Source organism: Ctenopharyngodon idella, chromosome 16 (genome assembly GCF_019924925.1).
Source record: "Ctenopharyngodon idella isolate HZGC_01 chromosome 16, HZGC01, whole genome shotgun sequence".
In the NCBI taxonomy this organism is placed as follows: Eukaryota; Metazoa; Chordata; class Actinopteri; order Cypriniformes; family Xenocyprididae; genus Ctenopharyngodon; species Ctenopharyngodon idella.
This window is the reverse complement of record NC_067235.1, coordinates 20,475,001-20,489,475: the sequence shown is the minus strand read 5'-3', so window position 1 is coordinate 20,489,475 and position 14,475 is coordinate 20,475,001. Positions and strand designations below refer to the sequence as shown.

Below are 14,475 nucleotides of genomic sequence, written 5' to 3'. Positions count from 1 at the left end.
CCAACAGCGGTGGCTAAGATTGGCTCAATTCCACAGGGGGTCTTCTAGCCGTTTAAACACCTGTTAATAATGTGCCAACGTGCTGCACGCTTTTGACAGCTTTAATGCCCAAAACATGCAGTTTTGCACTTGAGAATGTGAGTGAGAGAGAAAGAGTAGCAGCAAGGGGGGCGTGTTAGTCTCACGCTCAGGTGGTGCACTAAAGGCATGCTATGCTGAAGGTGAGAAAGATGAGGCTAGCGCACACAGCAGCAGATGAAGGACGCAGCTTTGGCGACAGGCCTGGCCTCGACGTTTACCTGTGCGCATGCCTCCTGCCCGCCGGCAGAGGTAGACAGGCAGGGACAGGTAGACGTCATGGTCACCCTCACGCTTCCAACAGGACCAGTAGAGGGGGAAATCGCTGCCGTCACCCCCGTGCAGGGTGGAGGCTGGCGGGGGACAAAAACACAGTCCCCGGGCATCAAACAACATACACCTTTACAAAAGCAGTGACGACTTACTCCTTTAATTGACTGTAAACAGCACAACAGTGAGACTACACACACAGGTTTTTAAAGTCAATGTGAAATCAAAATTGACCCCATTTATTTTCCTAATGCACGTTCCTGGTCTTACTGTGAATGATTAATTGGTGCAGATTGTTAAAATGTTTTTTTTTTTTTTCAAAATATTTAAAAATCAAAATATAATGCTCTTCCTCTGAAACAACTTTCCTTTTCTGGTGACATTACTTCGCCCGAGCAAGCTATTGAATAACATTAACCAATAGTCAAATAGACAGATTTTATTTTAGGCATTCAGCAAGCTTGCGTTTGTCTAGTTTCAAAATCGAATAGCTACTTGTTTTATCCTCATTTTCATTTTTTCTTGTTGAATATCCTGGAAATACAGCACATTATGGAAGTAAAATGGGTTGCAAATGGCAATTCACATTGACTTTAAATGCATATGTGAGATAAAGAACCAGCTAAAGCCATAGATATGAACACCTAGATGATCCAAATACGTCACCAGCACCACTATCTTCAGAACTGCCATTACACCAAGAAAAATGCCACAGCACTGTGCAACCAGTCAAAGTAAAAGAAAACCCACACACTTTAAAATGTTGTAGTTAATACTAACACAGCAAGACTTTTGTACAATAACTCTTCTTATGCAACAGAGCTACTGTCTGGTGTCTGTGGTTCAATATCAAGATCTGAACCATTCCAGTGTACTGTGCAGTAAAACAACAACAACAACGCATAAGGGAGATGTACAGCTCTGCCTGTCAGAGGCACTGACTGACATGCTTATTGACTGGTTTCCAAATGGACAGCAGGAGGCAGTGTAGAGATCGAATGTTTGATACACGATGTTTAGACACTACAAACCATGAAAAGATTGATGCTTTGGCTTCCTTTTGAGCTATTTTTGTTGTTGGAAGACCAAAAAAATATAACTTGTGCCTACGAGCAAATTACAACCATGCTGATATTCGATTCAGCAGGACTGTTGCGTTATACTGCTTAAATATATAATTCCTAATATAAAGCGGAATATATTGATAACATTCAACATCTCATTTTCCCTAAATAGGTTCCAATTTTTCATAGTTCAAGTCAAGGGCTAATAAAATCATATTCAACATCAGATATTGATATCAGCGGGATGAAATTTTGCATGCAGCTGCCAGGAGAACTTCTCATATGATTTAACAAAGAAACTCATTCAGTAAACAAATTCTCCCAAATAAGAAAGAGTTCCCACTAAATTGAAACAAACATGTCTATTGTTTTCCTGCAATAATCAGGGACAAATGACAAATCCAAGATTACAGCATAAATGAAAACATTGTCTTTAGTAATAACTCAGTATCTCGCAATCAAAGACTATTATCAAGTTGATCAGCTTAAGGGTCATGAACCCAAAAGAAAAACTGGCTCTATAAGCAGAGAATAGCAGAAATGTATTGCAGAAGTGTAATAAATATATGGTTGGGTTCTCAAGACGTGTCACATGGATTTAATGTAATTTACACAAGAAATCATGTTTCTTTTTTTGGCACGACTGCATCACACATGCTTAGAATATATTAAAGTAAAAATAGAAGTCTCGTTTAAAATGCTCCAACACAAACATATAAGAATCAGTGCATTCTGTATGAGATGCTGTAGTGTTATTCCTGTGAGCAAATGCAGTAGGTTTGCTCTGAATATTAGTAGTGATATTTTAAAATCTGTCAAATTATACACATACACAGTTACACACATAGACAGAAATTACTAATACTGCTATCTTTATGTATGAAAGGATTACCTTGTTAGCCTCTACATAGGTGGTTTAGGGTTGTCACAATACGTGAAATCTAAATGAGAAAGTATCTGAATTTTACTGGAATTCCTATTTTAATTTTAATTTTCGACTTCTCTCACAGAGCATTTTATTCATTTCCTCATTTACGGTATTACAAGTTTGCCTAACACAGCACTCTCGACTATGTAAGATAACCAAACAAATGTTTCCACTGCTGATCAGTTCCTGATTACAATATATCTTTTATGCACTAAAATATTTATACAAAATGTAAATACTATATTATAAATATATACATAAACTGCATAAATGTGAGTATTATAAAATATATGTATTGACAAATTATTTTATAAAACATACTCATTTTAACACAATTAAAATGAGTCATCTGTGGTGGTTTGCAGAACAAACGTTTTATACAGTTATCCTAGAAACTGGTAATTTAATTTATAAAGGTCAAGTAATTCCTAACTGTGATTGCTAAAAATATTGGTAGGGATTATCAACATTGAAGTCTCTTAACTTTTGTAGAGACATGCCCTATCTACACCCATAGAGAAGATTATGAGGACTTATCAGTGAGCTTGCATGAGGAAGCAAATGAATTGTGACTAGTAATTTCACTGACTTTAATAGAGGTCATCTTATATCTCGTATGACATGTTTGTGACCACTCACCCAACATGGCGGGGTTGTTGCTACGGTTGATTGGCTTGGGTGGAGGGAGGGGGGGCTGTTTAGTGGGCTGAGTTGGGACAGAGCCCATTGAGGATGGTCCTGAGGAGGTGGTGAGGGGAGGGCCGCTGGAAGCTTGTGTGTTGGCACCAGCTGAGGAGACGTTTCGTAGCGGTTTTCCAGCTGTGCTGACAGCTGAGGAGGAGGAAGAGTTGGAAGAGGCTGAGGAAGAGGAGAAACCAGCTGCAGGGTTGTGGACAGGGGTGCGAGGCAAGCTGTCAACACCAGATTCCGGGGTGGAGGTCATCAGCCATTTCGGGGGCATGACAGATTGCTTGGGGGGCAGAGGCTCTCGCAGTGTGTCCCTCAGAACCTCTGAGTTAGGAACGTATTGACTGCTGTCAGACTCTGTAAGCGAAAACATAATATTCAGTTACATGAAAAAACTGATTAATATATTTACTTTGTGTTTCCTAACTTAAGATGATCTGAAGATAGGATTACGTTTATAACTTCAAAGTTCAAAATTCACAGAAGAACCACTTCAGTGAATCAATTCAAAACTCTGATTCAGCCATTTATTTGTCACAGTGTTGTTATTGTTAGCAAAAACTATTAAAAATAATTTTTGTCAATTTAAAGCTAAAATATAAATATTAACGAAAAACTTTATATATATAAAAAAAAAAAAAAAAAAAAAAAAAAAACTGAACATGAAAAATGCTGCCTTGGCAACTAACTAAAATTAAATAAAATTAAAATTTAAATACTAAAATTACTTTTATACAATTCAAATTACACCTAAATATTAGTAAGACAAAAACTAATACAAACGAATAAAGCACATAATAAAATTACTAAAATTTTAAAAAGTGAAAACTGAAAATGTAAAAAGCCAATTCAAAAAATGCATACATACCATAATAGTATATAAAAATACTAAATTAATATTGTTGCATTATCATTAAAACATGTTCTGGCAAATTCCTATGTGGTATTTTTAATATATTAAAATGTTTTACTAAAAATAAATGTAGGTACATAAAAATATTTTATTATTATTTTCTAATAGAAATTCATATTAAAAATATAATAATTAATATAATATATTATAATTAAATACAATAATTTAAAGAAAAAGTGTGGAAAACATGCCTTGATTATTTTAATGATTCTTATTGAATTGTTCTCGTTATATTAAACAGTTTTAATTGCTACAATGGCTGTTCGGTTGAAACGATGATATAAAATAAAATTAAAAAAAATGAATATAAAAGATTTTTAATCTTTTTAAGACAATTTAAGACACTACAGAACAAAACACAAATATCAATACGCACATTGAATATCATGAGAAAAGCTGAAAAACATTTATATAATTATTCTATAAGCTACATTGCTCTAAACGTAGAGCAACATTTGAATGGTGACTAAATCTAAATTAAAACTGTCTCATCAGTCCTAGTGGTGAGACAGATCTGCCTGCAGAGGAATGGTTTGGGATAAAAGATGATAATGCTGGCTTTGATGAGGTTTGAGGTGACTGGTTTATTAATTAGGAAAGAACAGGAGAATTCAGTTTAGCTGTGCTCAGTTCCTAAATAAGAACCTTAGCTGGAGCAGAACCCATGGGAACAGACACTCGTCTCACTCCAGTTGGCCCAACAGAAGGTGAGGAAGTGATGACGGAAGTGTGGAGAACAAAGAAGAGGAAGGTTGAAAGGGAACTAGAGAAACATGAAGAGAATTGATCCTACAAACCTCGTCTTCCCCTTCCCTCTTCAACAGACGAGTGACGGGGAAGCGTCGGCTTCCAGTCTGATTCGGGGCGAGTCCTGCGCCCATCCTCAGATGGGGCTTTCATTAGCCCAGGCCTCTTGTCCACTTCAGCGTGAGGTCTTCCTCCACGTCGGATATCATCTCCCTGCCAGGCTAGATTAGATTTCCAGTCCTCCGTCCCGACAGACCAACCACTTCTCCTGCCTTCGTCCTGATTGGAGGCCCGGGGGCCCAATGCTCCGCGATGATCCCCATCAGAGGGGGCGCGACCTCTGCGGTCATCGTGCTGTGGCAGCCAGACAGGGTTGACCCTGAATTCAGATTCAGAGGGCGAGTGAACCTGCTCTAGCCCCAGACCTCCACCAACTCCTACAGGCAGAGTGTGACCATTCTTCACATAGTGTGTCTTGTGGCCATGGGCCTCACCTGATTCTGTTAACAAAGAATTATAACAAAAAAAATTAAATCATAACTACATTGCAAGTAACTGGATTAATATTATATTATAAAGGCAGGTCAACAGTTTTACTTTTGCCATCATCAACGTTAGTCTAGATTATCTATAGTCAGTGCAATGTACTTTTGCCACCACTTTTTCATAACAACAAAACAGATTTTCATTTTGTCTTGTGTCACAGATGTTATTTGCAGAGTTGCATGAAGCCTAGTAAAACGTGAGGGAAACTACACCTTATTCTGGACTAAGATGGAATGAAGATAATGTAAATTTGTCAGGATTGCTGAAATTTGTTCAAAATTTTTGACAGCTTATCTTAACACTTAATGGAGCCTGTCATTTGTAATACATTTATCCACCTTATTCCTGACGAGCCTACTGCGTTTTGAATTATGGATGGCACTTGCGGTTTGGGGAACTTTCATTTAAAAAGACTGAAACTAATCATTTCAAATCATAAGGTTACCCTACAAATAAAGCTTATCCATCAATTTTCCTTCATGTTTTATTTCCAGACATCATGAGAATAACGTAACGGTTGGTATTTTAACGTGGCGTTACAACAAGAATATCTATGACAAGAGCTCTTTTCAGTCGCTGCATTATTTTCCTCATGATTATTTTCTTTTTTTGCCCCTTTGCATCCCACTGTAATAGTATGAAAAAGGACAACATATACTGCATATTTGTGGTCTGTTGTCCCGATTTAATTTACGAGATATCCCATTAATAATTCACTGGAATGCACAAAGAATCTCTCGTTTTTCTCCTCAAATCCTCACATCTCTTTCCAGGTTTGTTTTCACAGGTAAATACAATTTATTATCTGTCAAAATGACAGAAATGACTTTGAAATAGTATACACAATGCTGAAGTTAATGAACATTTTTGATTAAGGCAACGTATGTTACATAATACAGATATACATTACTACAGTGATATTTAACCCGTCCGTTATTGCTGTGGAAAGAATCGTGATTTTGGGGTTATTCACGGTTTGCTGAAAGTACCTTGTTGATGTTTTTACACATTTAAATGTCCTTTTAATGTTCGATGGTTGAAGGGTGAGTAGAATAATGTCATCTCATGATTGTACCCATTTAAAAAAAAAAAAAAAAAAAAAAAAACAACATTCATAGAGCGAGCCTTTCACTGATTGTTTACAGCTTAAACGAAGTTACACCCATAATTCGCACCAAGCTTCATGGGCTGTAGGAATAAGGTGGATAGTCAAGTTGTTAAAACTTAATTTAGTTCATTGATGAAACCATGTTTTTCTGTATTCAAGCTCTTTTCTGTCAAAATACTGTTAAAAGTAGCCTATCTGACTTATACTGTGCGCTATATTATATAACGTCTTCTGAATATGTTTATGTCAGAAAAAGACAGGAAATAATTAATTATGATACTCATAAATTTTCTCCTCCGTTTTGTGTCTGAAATCTCATTCACGACAAATATGGTGTGTCAAGATGTGTCACACCAGGTTTGGTCACTGATGCCAAATGGTTTGTGTGTCTCATGATCAATTGCAATGTGCAAAAAGTGGATATTTGCATATTCAAATCACACAGATAAGACTTGAGAGATAATATTTTTTTCTGTATTGTATGAGTTAACACTTCGAAAATAGTGCAGAAGCCGTATATGGACTTCTGTTATGGTGCTTTTATGGTACTTTTTGGAGTTTGACAGCCCCAGGTCACCATTCACTTTCTAGCATCTATACTCCATGGAGGTAAGAAATTCATCTAGGTTTTGATTTCCAACTGACCCTTCGCAAAGACCTGCCTCCCTTAGTTACTATTGCTTTGTCCGACAAGCCATGGCACTATCACGCCACACGCAGTGAAAAATACATCGCGGAGCAAAGAGGACACTGACAACACGTCAACAGACAAGACAGAGCAGGTTACTTATGATATTAAACAAAGTCCCAGCTTTCAAATTGTGTATTTTTTTTTCAGAAATTCAAACAATAAAAACCGTTTTGTGGCTCTTAAATGCGTTGTGACAGATTGCTGTAGTGCCTCAGCTCAAGCGGCTCGTGAACCAATCATCTCTTCCTATTAGTTAATTTATAGCATCAAATAAACATGAATGAACATGAGAAGGAATGTTGTTTAAAACACGGAAAGACGTAAATAAACACCATTTTTCAAGTTCAAGTCCACCGAGGTTAATCTTCTAACTCCTGACTGCTTTGTCGGACAAAATGGCGGATTCGACGTTATAATTGGTCAGATCGCTTGTCAATCAAACTCCCGGCGAAGGGTCAATTGGCATACAGTTTGGATTGGCGTTATGGTTCAGTTCCGGGCAAGAACTCCCTGCGCATCCATGCAGCCTAGCATGGATAAGAGCAGGGAGAGTAGCAATGTTGAATATGTTAACGTATACATCATTTGAGAATTAGTCTGATTCAAGGGGGAAAATTCTGATTCAGGGGCCAAATCCTGACTGGACGAGAGGAGGAGCTGGGGATGGAGGGGGGTAATTAGCTCCTGAGAAACGTCATAGCCGCTGGTAATACTGAAGGACTGATATATGAATGCTGTGATAGGCATCGTATACTTATAGGTAGACGAGGATCAGCTGAGAGAACCTGCCAGAACTAACGCTACCCTTGATTAATATGTAGTATTCACAAGCAAAAAGGCACTTGAGGTCATGCTTTGTGAATCAACCCTTATTGATTAATTAACAGTACAGTACACACACACACACACACACCTAGGAGATGCACAGACAAAAATGACATACTTCACCTTTAAGTACAGTATTCACTGAATAAATATTTTTTTCCCTGAGAGCCTTAAAAAAAGGAAAAAAAAAAAAAAAAAAAAAAAAAAGGATCAGGTTCGCATCAGGTTAGATTCTAATGTGGTTTGCTTCTGAAGTACGACACAAGTCTGTATCTTCGACTGGCTCTGAAGTACAGGTTGCATCTCTTCACACATCTCTCAGAGGTTACATGAGCAGCTCTCAAATAAATAGGCCTCCAAAGCAGCCAGTTCACAGCACATGACTTTCAAAGCTTTTTGCTGCAGGGCACAATTTGCTCCACTTTCTTGTCTTAAGAAAAACTGCATGTCATTTCCTTCCCAAAATATGAAGTCAAAAAAAAAAAAAAAAAAGTATCAAATTGAAATTTCCACCCTTCATCTGCCTCGAAAACTGCTGAATTTGTCTCAGCTCCCCTGACTGCTGCCACATTATGTGGGGCTGAGATAACAACCTCACTGAGCTGTCTGTCTTTCTCTGATGTGAAGAGAGATGGTGCACTGAAATGAATGTACAGCACATGTATCAAAACAGCTTTGAAGCACAGAACTGTGATTCAGCACTAATGGATGCCACACATCTGTAAATGAGGGGGAAATCATTCCCAATGTTTATTTTCCTTCTGAGGCCCAGAGTTTTCACTGTTGGTATGTCCAGTATCCTCAAGGACCACAATGACAGAATGTAAGAAATACAGCGAGACCACTCAGAAATTAAAGGCGCAAACCCCCTGCCTGACACACACACACACACACACACACACACACACACACGGGTGTTTCTTGGGTGCTTTTGAACCTATGGGCCTTTAGAAAGAAACTCTCATAAAATACTTTTCATACTATCACTAACATATGATCTAAAAATTGTATCAAACTATCATATACATTCCTCAAATGAGAATCGTGTTAAGTCATTTTTCCTGAACCAACAAATGTCTTTTTCATCTTTTTCAGACTATGTATTTCATTTGATAACAAAAAAAAAAAGCTAACTCTTTGCTAACTAAAACTAATTTCAAACAGTAGCTAGCATTTTATGAATCCAAAATAGACATAAGTAGATAATAACAATTTTTTTAAATGTCATACGTAATTGCATGATTTGGCCAAAAATTACAGCTTAACTGACAGACAAAAATATTACGGATAAAATTGGCTTTGGTGAAAATGACGAAAACAGATTATGATGTATTTTTAAGATGGATTCTTGGTGTGAGGAAAAAAACAACAAAATCTACACATGAAAAGCATTTTAAAAGTGTCAAAAATCTGTTAAGAAAAAAAAAAAAAAACCCGGGACATAAAAGTGCCCTTAGTTGAAGAAACACCCATTTTCTTGAGCGCACACACATCTAAATGGGGACACTGCATAGACTTCCATTGATTTTATAGACATATAGTTATAAATACTGTAACTTTACCTAACCTTAACCCTAATAGCAAACTTTCTGCACTTTATTTACTTTTTATATCCTTTTTATCCCCAAAAGGAGGTTTTGCCAGGTTTAGCTCACTTTAGGGTACACATTTCTTGGTACAATATATCGTTAAGTAGGCGCACAGACACAGACACAGACACACACACACACACACACACACACACACACAAACACACTTTTCTCTCCTACCATTGTCAGGAAGCTCCTTTAGCACTCCCTGCTCGATCAGTTCCTGTCTTGGCCTCCTCATCGACATCTTTCTTTCCAAAACTGTGGGGGGAACAAAAACACTATATATAAAAGCTAAACTCTCAACTGCACACAGCTGTATACAACTTAATGGTTTTGAACCACAGATTAGTGCATCTCCTGCAAAGGCCTTATATGATGAGTGCTTTCAGTGTTTATGGATTCAGGCTAATTACTGAATATTATCATTTGAATTACTGGACATTTAAAACACATTTAGACATCAAAAATAAACCAAAATAAGGACAACTGTTTACTTTTGTATGTTAAACATTTTTAGTACAGTGTTGGGTGAACATGTCAGGTATCAAGCCCTCAAGCGAAACCAGTTACGAACCACTGGGCAAAAGGATTTTAAAATCATCTCATTATTGTTCAAAACATCTGAGAAAACAACATTCATATCAGCAAAGGAAAGAAAACATTAACAAACAGTAGGGTGTGATTTAAGAAAAAAAAGTCAAGGAAACATATTTTCCAAAACAAACATGAAGAAAAAAGAACAAAGGACCTTCTGAAGTTTCCTGAAACTTCTCGCTGCTTTTCTTCTTCCTCCACTTCCAGGGTTTGAAGATCTTACCCAGGGTAGAGAACTTTCCCTTGCGCTTGGGAGGAGGGGTACCTTCCCCTGCCGTGCCCCCTTCGCTCCCCATGGTGCTGTGCTGGTGGTCACCTTCATCATCTGGAGAACAGACAGAGAATTAGTGCCTCAACTGACCTGTCAAACACGGGGTATATCAATGGCTCCAAGAGGCCTGGGGTCAGATGGTTTATGTTACTTTGTGTTGTGCAGAGTGTTTATGTAAGCATATTATATATAGCATGCCACATCAGGGTGAATTATAATATTGTGCCATCATACGAAACATGACAAACATGCTGTCCCAAATATGCAGCTGTGTCTTGTGCACTGGATCCAGAGATGCCTTCAAGCATGAAATACTTGACACCACAACCCTTCTCCAACCTCAATATCAAAACATACTAAACTGCTGAGCCTCCTAAGAGTTACTATTGTTTTAAACCCCAACGCAGAGTGTTTTCTGGCAGCTCTCGTGAGAAGACGAGCTGATCCCCATTGCGAACCTCAATCACATCTCAGCATGGTGAGCTGGCCAGAGGCCACTGCTTCCCCATGTTACACACTCACATTCCTCTCAGGTCCAGCACTGCCAAGAGACTCACAATTTCATATCTTTGGCCCATTCAAGTGGGTGCTGAACGTGGCTGTGAACTTTCCGGTTGATGGGGATGGGCCTCACTGTACTCTCTTTTGTACACAGATGAAGCTGTGCATCACATAAGTACAGTAAGGTACTGGGCCAGGGCCATTTAAAATATTTTTCCATTTAGAGATTATCAGCCTATAACAGTACCTGCTTAGCTGCGACTGTTATAAAACACATTCTCTGTTTGAAATATTAGTGTTTTTTTTTTGTACATTACTGTTTAAAAGGTTGGAGTCAGTATGATTTTTTTTTAAATTGATATAGTGACAGTAAAGACTTCAACATTGTTACAAAAAATTCTTAAAATAAATGCTATTCATTTTAACTTTCTATTCATCAAAAATTTTTGAAAAATTGTGTCATGGTTTCCATGAAAATACTAACCAAATCAGAATTTTAGACACTGAAGACTGGAGACTGCTGAAAAATCAGCTTTGCCATCACAGGAATAAATTACATTTTAAAATATATAAAAACAGAAAACTAATTTAAATTGTAATAATAATAATAATAATAATAATAATAATATCACAATATTACTGTTTTTACTGTATTTGATCAAATAAATGCAGCCTTGGTACGAGGGAGAGAGAATATTATTTTTAGAGTAAATTAATTACTACAGAAAGTTCCATGAACTTTTAAAAATTATAATAATTTTTACAAAAATATTAATATTTTCCATGACTTTTGCCGGCATGAAAAATTACACTTTTGAAATTCCCTGACATTTTCATGTGTTCCAGAACTGTGGGAACCCTGTAGGCTGTTTTTATTTCAATATCTAGTCAAATTCAAGCATTAACAAAAATAAAAGAAAATCATTGTGTAAAGAAAATCATATGTTGGCACTAGTGCTGTCAATCGATTAAAACAAAACTAATTAATTGCAAATTTTTCTGTAATTAATCGTGATTAATCACACTAACATTAAAGTTTTTAACATTTTTAGACTATAATACTTTCACATTGAATCTCCAAAATAATATAGAAACAACATAAAGATGGTATATTGTAAATATTTGTTTAATTGCATCTTTTTACTAAGCACTAAGAATTAAGGCCAATATCACTGATACCAGTACTGACACTGATGACTAATAAATGGACTTTTTTTCCTAAATTTTAACCATTAATTATAGCCATTCATCATTACAGTATAATTAAAAGCTATCAATTTTAACATTTAATAGGCTTTAAAAAAAAAAAAAAAAACATCTTTTAATTTAAGTGAACTTAAAACAATCTTTACATGAACCCATTGTAATAAATGTCACATTTAGCTGTGCTTTTAATATATTAGGGTTCAACGCTAAGGTTTTTTTTTTTTTTTTTTTTCCCTACTGGCCCAGGTGGGCCGGTTCAGATTTTGACCTGCTCTGCTAAAAGGCACAAAAAATTATTGTTTTTGTTGGTTTTGACCTATGTAACCTTGTAAACAGTGCTTTAAGATTTTCAGGTATAGGTCTAACATGTAAATATACAGAAATTGAATAATCAAACACTGCACAGTCTTCACTGCATGAATTACAAATTGAATATAGATTAATCCTTATGAAAGCTACAAAAGTGATTCAGTCAAGAGCAGATTTTCTCTTTGTCTTTTGTTTTTGATTAACATTAATGACATAGACAGCAGCAGGTTTATTAGGCTGCTGTCACTTTAAGACCCGACATGGATCTGACACACATATGACAAATTCTTTATGTTCATTTAATACTTTTTAAGTCGTGTAAGACTATGCTTACGATGATACTTGCCAAAAATGTGCATTTTGACATAATTTTGTGTATTTGTGTCCGTTCAAGCACAAAAAGAGAACTCAACGTCTGAAGCAGCATTCTTTGCACGTGTTTCGGGTGTTTGTTCACAGACAGCGTGGCAGTACAGATTTTAGTAATTTTTTTGCATCTTATTGCGCTTTAATGGTTTAATAGCACTTGAATGAATGATAGCGTGATCATATACTGTAGCTCAGCCAAAGGATAACAAAAAAAAAAAACGATAATTGCATTAAATTTTTTTTTTTTTTTTTAATTTATCGCAAAATTAACACGTTAATTTTTACAGGCCTAGTAGTCACAATTTTTTTTTTCTCTAAAAACAGTTTTTTTTAACAGTTTAACTAGTCAACTTAAAAACTTTATTACAATATGATTTAAGTAACATTCTCTTTATTAACAATCTGGTTAAAAAAAACGTTCCAAGTGCATCACACATGAAGGGATCGACATGGTGTTAAATATCTTTGCGGAAAATATGCCTGAAATATGAAGGCAAATGTTGTACAAACTTATCTTAAACACATCCTATATACTCAGAAATAATATAAAATAAGAAAATGCTAAATATTTCTTAGCCAAAAAGTAATAGCAATAAATAACACCAGTAATAGGCTATTATTAACAGCAAATGCTTTGTAAAAACAGACAACAAAAGCAGCTTTCAGTCTGTCACCATCATGCAAACATGAAATATCAAACAGGTTTACAGGTTTTTTGGCGGACATGTTTAGGTGTTGCACTTTGTGTCTCACCCATGAAACGGCATTCTAAAAACACAGCGGTCAAGTAAAAAAAAAAAAGCTTAACTCGCGTTTAATATCTTTGCCTTTTTTTTCCTCATTTCACTGCCTGCGTCTCATTTTTATAACGCAATAACACATTTCTGAATGAACAGCCGCTTAAGAATAGTGATGTGTTCTACGTTCATAGAGCGTCACATGAGAGCGGTTAATCAGGTGCGCCGGCGCCATCATGAGGTCGGATCATTTTCTTCTCCTAATACGGTTATTATTGGTTATCATTGCTGTATTGTCAACATGTCTGATTGTAACGCTCGCTAACATTTTTATTCAAAATCGCGATTTCTCGATTTAAAAAATAATAAAATCGAGGCAAAACATTAAATTCGAATTAATCGAGAAAAATAAATAAATAAATAAATAAATAAAATAAAATAAAAAAAATCGCCCAGCCCCATTTGTAAAGAGCTGTAGTTTTGGGTACAGCCCAGTTCATTCTAGTTCTTGTTGACTTTCAAACATTTGCTAGATCATTACATGTATCTAATACTCATCACTGTATTAAAAGTAGCAGGTGTGTAACAAAGCCTAGTAAAAACCTATGCTGTTAGGCAAGTACAAATACAGGCAACCAACACCTGCAACCCACAAATCAACAGGGAGGAAAACTCATTAGAGCAAAGAAGCTAAAACAGACAACATAAAGACTCATGAGGCTCAGAAAACGTATCCAAATTACTCCTTAATTATTAAAACACTAATAAGTCCCCCATTACTACATTTTAGTGTGTAAATGCAATCTACCTGGACTCCAGCTGCCATGGCAACTTGTTTGAAAGCAGCAAGCCATACAAGCGTCCACTTCCTTTCCTGTTTGGTGTCTCCAAATCAAGGAGAGTGTGAGTGAAAATGTTGAAGTAAGAGTACAAATGAAAAAGTTACAGTCCTAGAGCACAATGTGACTGAACACAACCATATATCCGACAGTTCAGATGGAAGACGCTGTCTGAGGAACAGGCAGTCTCACAACTCAAA

At 36.3% G+C, this 14,475-nt stretch overlaps 1 protein-coding gene across 8 annotated transcripts in view; it reads right to left on the bottom strand.

The window, feature by feature from the left end:
* Positions 1–14,475, bottom strand: part of phactr4b (phosphatase and actin regulator 4b) — a 46,218-nt gene that overhangs the window by 7,842 nt on the left and 23,901 nt on the right. For 6 of the 8 annotated variants that reach the window (XM_051865422.1, XM_051865424.1, XM_051865423.1 and 3 more), the window contains 5 exons: positions 10,198–10,368; positions 9,627–9,707; positions 4,738–5,187; positions 2,980–3,384; positions 300–431 (listed from right to left, as the gene is read on the bottom strand). In XM_051865422.1, coding sequence (XP_051721382.1) covers positions 300–431; positions 2,980–3,384; positions 4,738–5,187; positions 9,627–9,707; positions 10,198–10,368 — 1,239 coding nt within the window. Of the gene's footprint in view, positions 1–299; positions 432–2,979; positions 3,385–4,737; positions 5,188–9,626; positions 9,708–10,197; positions 10,369–14,244 lie in introns of all 8 variants that reach the window. The other 2 variants (XM_051865421.1, XM_051865427.1) reach the window with 2 other exon arrangements.